An 8,119-nucleotide genomic window follows, 5' to 3' on the forward strand; every position below is an offset into this window, starting at 1 on the left:
TCTTATCGCGTTTAAAATATTTTGAAAGAATTTTTGTAGTTAATAAATTTAGAGAATATTTTTTGTCAACAATTTGATAATTCAGGATCATCTTTTGGTGGTTTACTCAAATTTTTTTATCCATAGTAAACAACAATTTAAGTGTTAAAAAAAATCCAAATTGTCGGCTTAAGATATTCTTCGGTGCAGCCGTGCAGGTGTCATTTCATTTTTGGGCTTTTTTTTTTTTGGCCATGATTTTTGCGCTGTTTATATATATATGGATTTGACCACTTTAGTTAAAGTAGCTCTCTCCGAGTCCTAGGTCTCTGCAGCCAATTTGTGCGTTGTTGGTCTTTATGATGAAACACAACAACAACCAAAGTTCTTTGGCTTAGCACATAACGGTTCCCATTAAGTATGTAGCTTAAGCCTAATTTTATTGAAATGATCATGATAATAAACATGTGGTACATTGGCTATGGTTATGACTCAACAAATAATTAATATAATAAATGGCAACACTCTCAAAAGTCGCGTAGCCGTCTACCTAACACATGGGAAACAAGGTAAGCCAACAATTTTACAAAGGAATATCTAACCTGCTTCATTTGAAATATTATTCAAAACCCAGTCGTAAAAAATTAAGATTTGTTTGGTTGATTGATGATTAAGCATGAACTTAATTGGTTCTAGAAAATGTTAAGTTCATATTAACTTACTAGTCAAAACTTAATTTGGGATTATGTGTCCCACTCATAGGTTGGACTCTGCACCCTTATGAGTTACGACCATTTCCTATTCTACTCCTTTTAACTAAGGTTTATATTTTAGAATTTAGATTGATTCAGAAACTTTTTGTTTTTGTACTTTCTTTTTCCCTTTTTGTTTTTGGTATGACATGCCACTTGCATATTGCACAAAAGGTACATTTGAATAAGATAATGACTTGGGAGTGATAAACTAAACGTAGAACTACTACTCTTTCTCATATCACTACCGAACCAAACAAAACCAAAATTCAACCAGACCCTTAACTACCCTATAGTGTTTTTCTTTAATTTGTGTTCCTAAGTTATGTTCTTATGTTTCAGTGTCACAAAAACAAAACACAAGGAATAAAATTCCGGATAATTTAAGCTAAAAAAAAATAAATAGAGTTATACAAATGTCCTAAATTAGAATTAATTACATGTCATATTTTAAATACTTTTATATAAATCAAAATTAAATTGACTCGATTTACGCTAATTACATGTAAATCGAATCATTCGATTTATTGCTTATATAGATTATTTAATGAGAAAATACTTTCTATTTGAATTCAAATAAAATATCAAAAAAATATAAATAAATAAAAAAAAAATTTAACTTTTATATTTTAGTTTAAATTTCAAAAAATCTACATTTTTTATAAATTTATGATTTTAAAATAGAATAATAAACGATTTTTAAAAATTCATTAAAAATCATCCTTTGACTCGTTATTATTTAAAGAATTTTTAATAGATTTTTAATAGTTTATTATTCCATTTTAAATTTATAAGTTTGTAAAAATATAGATTTTCTGGAATTTGAACTAAAACACAAAAGTTAAATTTATATTTTTATTCGTTTTAATTTTTTTAATATTTTATTTAAATTTAAAGAATAATATTTTTTATTGATATTTATATTTTAAAATTAATAAAAAATAAATAAATAATTAATAATGGTATAAATTGAATCAGTCTGATTCAATTTATTGTGTATATATTGTATCAGTATTTACATATGAATAGCATAAATTAAGTCAATTTGATTCGATTTATATAAAAATGTTTAAGACAAGACGTGTAACTAATTCTAATTTAAAATATTCGCATAATTTTAAACTCTATTTATTTTATTAGCGTGAATTATCCTAAAATTCAGATGTTCTTTTGGGACCATGTTTGCCGTTTGCGTTTGAATTGTTGAACTGATCACTGATTTCACCAACTTGATTTTTAACTGTGCATATGGAACCAATTCACCAATTGGAAGGTTCACATATGATGATATATGAATAGTTTGCATACGCAGTGATATATGTCATAATCAAATATGTTCTTTCTTGGTGAACAAACGATAAATGATTTTGCACAAGCTAGCTAGATAATAAGAATTTCAGAATTTGTATCAAAACAAAATAATAATGCTGAAAAGCATGAAATGAAAGGTGTGAAAAATTTTATTCAAAACTGTCTTATTTAAACTGTTCTTGTATTTTTACATCGACTTTCATTGTATTGAACTACGATCCTCTTATATTATTCATTTACAGTAACCATACTGTACTATATGTCGTAGAAAAGATAAATACAAATACTTTATTCACTTGTATGTGTTTAGTGTTGTTAACATGCATGATATGATCATTTCGAAAACAAACGTGTCCATCTTTGTTTAATTTAGTTATCTTATAACTTAATGGTCACTATTTTGAGATCAACAAGTCTTTTAATTATTTATTTATTTTTATTGTTGTTATTATTTATAATATGATCAACAATTCTTAATTAGCACATAATATTACATCAAAACTAAAGTTTTTTTTTTCATTAAAATAGTAAAATATTTTTGAAAGTTTTATTAGCATATGAGTAGTGTTAAAGATTAGAATTGAAGGAAAATATCTCTCTTCTCTTAGGAATAATAATATAAATGAAGAAAGGAAATTGAAGAGTAAGTTGGAGTTAATCTCTTCCTTAACTCTTTTTCCAAGATGCATTCTTCACTTTAACTTTTTTATTGAGATTATATATTACAATGTTCAATTTTAGCTTAGAAAGCATGCTTTTTAGTTTTTATACCATTATGTTATACAATTATTTTTTCTTCTATTTAATATCCAATTCTTATGTTCCCAAACAAAGTATCATCATTCCATCTTTGAATCCTATTTCTTCCTGATCATGATAAATCGCATTCCTCTCAAAAATCTTAGTGTAAAAGCTAGGTATTGATTAGTATGTCGATAAGAACTTTAAACAAAACTTATTAAGTTCTACATATCTAAGCACAATTATTATTATACATACATCTCTACGAAACACAGACACTTCGTTGAGTTATCGTGTCCGCGTGTCGGACACATTTCGGACATGACACTACCGACACGTGTGTCTGCTGTGTCCAACCGTGTCTTAATAAATAAAAAATTCTTCTCCAGACGCACTTGGACACACACCTAAATATCATCACGTGTCATCGTAGCAGCTGTGTCCAGTCTTATTCTTAGCATATATTCTTAAAATAAATTTAGATATAGTATATATGATTATTTATTAAAACAAAAAAATCTTTTAAATACTTGATATAATTAAAATAAGACATTAAAAATAATTAAAAAATTAATTTATATTTTATATATCTGCGTGTCCTCGTGTCTTATAAAATTTTAAAATTTGTGTGTTGGCGTATTCCGTGTTGTGTCGTGTCCTGTGTTCGTGTCAGTGTCCATGCATCATAGATACATCTAAACCACAGAACTCAGCATCTTCTGTTCCACAGTTGTGTTTGTGCTAGTGGGTGCACCAAATCCTCTTTCATTTGTGGTTAGACTAACTGTCCTTAACTATGTTTATACAAAAATATAAAAATTAAAAATTAAAAAATACAACTACTATGTTAAAATATTAGAACTACGTTGACTCATCATTTAATTTCCCTTTCATCTTAACTTAGAGAAAATTTTCTATGTAACTGTAGTAATTCAACAGTATTAATCAATAGGAATTAAATAATTGTGAGAAATTAGAGTAAATATCATATAATTGTGATAATGGGTAGTCATCTATGAAGATTTGGCTAATGGTTGACTGTGTAATATCTTTGATTAATTTTTATTTATATTAAAATTCAAAAGAAGACAAGAGATTTACTCTTGACATTTTCCGCTTCGTCACTCTATAAATAGCTGCGGTTCAAATGAAATAATGCATAACGCATTCAACAATGGAAACCAATCAGTTACCTTGCAAGTCAAGCTTCTCTCTGCTCTTATTTTTCCTACTTACTATCATTGCTTTCCATGCTACAAATGCAGAGCATCAATACCATGAATTTGTTGTAAGTATTAATTAATTTTGGCTTAGTGATAATTGTTCATTTTTGAACCAATTTTTTGCAGTATTTGTAATAATAAGTAATAACTGGAATATATAATATAATGCATGCATCATTATGGTTAATTGGAACAGATCCAAAGAACACCAGTGAAGAGGCTGTGCAAGACACAAAGCATACTCACTGTAAATGGACAGTTTCCAGGCCCAGCAATTGAAGTAAGAGATGGTGATTCACTTGCAATCAAAGTAGTCAATGCTGGACCTTACAATATCTCTATCCACTGGTAAATTATATATTAACTCTAATTACAGCATTAGTTCCTTTGATAAAATGATCATTTAATTAATGACACCTGAAAATTTGGTTTCAATAGACAATTTTACCCAAATAAGGTAGAAAATTTATATTTTGATGAATAACTTGACAATTTATTCTAGAATAAAATGAAACATTATAATCTTCTCATATTACAAGGTAACTACTAATATTTAAGATGTTATATTGCTTGTTAATTAATGATTTAAGAACTAAAATAATGATTTATTATTCTAAATTTTCATGTTTAAAGCTTTTACACTTAAATGTAATTTCATATTATCCTGTGTAAAAGAATGATCAAAAATAGTATTTGTACATCAAAATCAATCATTAAAATAAGTCATTATGTATTTATATATAAATATATATGTAGTTTAACTTATTTTTAATGTATATTTTGTATTTTAATGTGTATTTTATTTCGGAGGCTGATTTTAGTGTATATTTAGTATGGTTGAAGAATCATAAATATAGATATCTAATTGTATATTATCACATCAATAAAAGTAATTAATATTTAATCACTACTTAAAATGTCATTTAAATGCATAAATTGAATCATCAAGTAAAATTTTTTACACTACGATTGTATTAAAATTAAACGGATAAAAATTAATTTTATACACATGATCTTCTCATTTATTGTTGCTAACTAAAGTCATATTAAATAAATCACAATTTGTTCAAGATTATTCTATAGCCCTTGTAATTTGTAAACAACAAATATCAGAACTTAGGTATTGTCTAACTAGAAAAAACCGACTACATACATTTTGATTTATACAATATGGGTTGTGATGGTCAGGCATGGATTGAGGATGCTGAGAAATCCATGGGCAGATGGACCAAGCTATGTGACTCAATGTCCTATCCAACCTGGGGGAAGTTACACATACCGTTTTACAATACAAAACCAAGAGGGAACCCTTTGGTGGCATGCTCACACTGGCTTCCTACGAGCCACTGTTTATGGTGCTTTCATTATCTACCCGAAACAGGCTTCTTCCTATCCATTCACTCGGCCAAAGAGAGAATTTCCCATCCTTCTTGGTAAAATATATCTTCAACTATCTCTTATTTTTCAAAATATTAGTTGCACTGTAAAAGTTTTCATGGATAAAACAAAACATTCAGCTTAACACACTAAACTGTGATTTATTGTGCACAGGGGAATGGTTTGATAGGGATCCTATGGCTCTCTTAAGGCAGACACAGTTAACAGGAGCTGCTCCAAACGTGTCTGTTGCTTACACCATCAACGGTCAACCCGGAGATCTCTACAGATGTTCTAGTCAAGGTTTGCAACTATAGTTAGTTTACTTTGTTATTATTAAAATCTAGCCAGTATTTAACCAGTAAAAAAAAAGTGAATAATCTTACATTATAGATAAAATCTCACACTATTAAAAACACCAATGATAATTACAAATCATAAAATTTACTGGCCTTCTAACACTCTTCAAACTTTTCTGTTACTTGTTAAATACTAGCCAAATTTTAATAAAAGTGTCCCTAAACTTCATATTCTATGCCAACTTTCTGGTAACTAACTATATCTGAGTCAAAATTCCAAGTGCAGAAACCGTGCGTGTTCCGGTAGATGTAGGCGAGACGATTCTGCTAAGAATCATCAACAGTGCCCTGAACCAAGAACTCTTCTTCTCAATAGCTAATCATAGAATGACAGTTGTCGGCACAGACGCGGCATATACGAAGCCTTTCAACACCGGAGTCATCATGATAGGACCCGGCCAGACAATCAACGTCCTCGTCACGGCCAACCAGCCTCCCGGCCGCTACTACATGGCGGCGCGCGCATACCAAACAGCCATGAACGCCGCCTTCGACAACACTACCACCACCGCCATCCTCAAATACAAATCCGCCAGCTGCAGCAGAAAAGGACCAGCACCGCGGCCAATTCTTCCCGCATTGCCAGCTTTCAACGACACCGCCACCGCCACCGCATACACGTCGGGAATCAGAGGAATGTCAAAGATTAACGTCTTCACAGACGCTGCTGATGCGAATTTGTTCTTCACAGTTGGATTAGGCCTAATTAATTGTACAAATCCTAATAGTCCCCGGTGCCAGGGACCAAACGGAACGCGATTCACAGCAAGCATTAACAATAATTCTTTTGTTCTTCCAAGGACAACCTCCTTAATGCAGGCTTACTACCAAGGAATACCCGGCGTGTTCACGACGGATTTTCCTCCTGTGCCGCCGCAGCAATTCAATTACTCCGGCAACGTTCCGCGGGGCCTGTGGACGCCTACGCCGGGAACTAGGCTCCTGAAGTTGAAGTATGGGACACGGGTGCAACTTGTGTTCCAAGATACAAATATTGTTACTACAGAGGACCACCCCATGCACATTCATGGCTTCCATTTCTTTGTGGTTGGATCTGGTTTTGGAAACTTTAACCCTTCGACGGATCCTGCAAGGTTTAACCTGGTTGATCCGCCCGTCAAGAACACCATTGGAACGCCTCCTGGAGGATGGGTGGCCATTCGATTCGTCGCCGATAATCCAGGTAAGATTGATAACATTATTTTTTTTGAAAATTAAGAGTCAAGCTCCAATCCAAAACCTCTAAGTGGTTATTTGAAATATAGTTCGTTGATAAGATTGATAACATTATTGACATTGAAAAATTTATTAGAAAAAATAATCAGTTTAGTCTTTGAAGTTACACTTCAATCTTAATTTAGTGTTTGAAGTTTCAATTGCCTCAATTTAATCTCTAAATTTTTCAATTGACTTTGTGACGAAAACTATTCGAGAGACTAATACGATTAAAATTTGAAAAGTTTAAGAACTAAATTGAAGCAATTAAAATATTCAAAGACTAAATTAAAACTCGAATGTAACTTCAGAAACAAACGAAATATTTTCTCAAATTATTATTTTGATTTTCGAAAATATTAATTTGCTGCATTAAAAAATCTCAAAAAGATTGTTTCTGTACAAAATTCTCCTAAAATTTGAAATTTTTTAGTCTAAGAAAATTTTTAGTGGGATAATTTAATCTGACAAATATTTTAATTTATAATTTTTATTTTGTTAAACATATTTATCTTAATTTCAATTGTCTTTATATAAAGACATAATAAGTTTCTGATAATTTTTAAAATTCTCATATATTAGTTTCTATATAGATGAATAGTTTTATGTGAAGACTGATTTTATTTAATGAAATAAAAGTTTGAAAACTAATTTAATATTTTAGAAATTGAAATGAATCAACTAATTTTTAAAAGCTAAACTTAATTTTATTCAAATGAAAGATTGAAGCATAAGAAAATATTTCGGATAGAATAAGAAAATTATAATTTTTTAGGGGATTATTTTGTTAGCAAATTAAACTAACCTTTTAAGGTTAAACGATGATTTACTCATTGAATTCATTATCCTCAAGAACATGTATTATTATCACTGCACTAATTAATTTATGTTTCTGTTTTTTTTTTTTTTTTTCGTTATGTTGTTGAAATGCAGGAATTTGGTTCTTGCACTGTCACATAGACTCACATCTGAATTGGGGACTGGCAACTGCACTTTTGGTAGAGAATGGAGTTGGCCCATCACAATCAGTGATTCCACCACCACCTGATCTACCTCAATGTTAAAACATCACAAGAAATCACCATTGTTCACACACAAATTTCCTTGTTCCTCAATTGTTGTTTTCACGTTATTACATTAGCTCTTTCTAAATTCTTAGCCA

At 30.2% G+C, this 8,119-nt stretch overlaps 1 protein-coding gene across 1 annotated transcript; it reads left to right on the forward strand.

The window, feature by feature from the left end:
- On the forward strand, nt 3,946-8,105 carry LOC107609715 (laccase-3-like). The gene is made up of 6 exons (XM_016311732.2): nt 3,946-4,071; nt 4,203-4,354; nt 5,195-5,439; nt 5,558-5,686; nt 5,969-6,925; nt 7,891-8,105. The coding sequence occupies exons 1-6, from the start codon at nt 3,958-3,960 to the stop codon at nt 8,019-8,021; spliced, it is 1,728 nt and encodes a 575-aa protein (XP_016167218.1). The 5' UTR covers nt 3,946-3,957; the 3' UTR covers nt 8,022-8,105.

Source organism: Arachis ipaensis, chromosome B07, assembly GCF_000816755.2.
Source record: "Arachis ipaensis cultivar K30076 chromosome B07, Araip1.1, whole genome shotgun sequence".
Classification (NCBI taxonomy): Eukaryota; Viridiplantae; Streptophyta; class Magnoliopsida; order Fabales; family Fabaceae; genus Arachis; species Arachis ipaensis.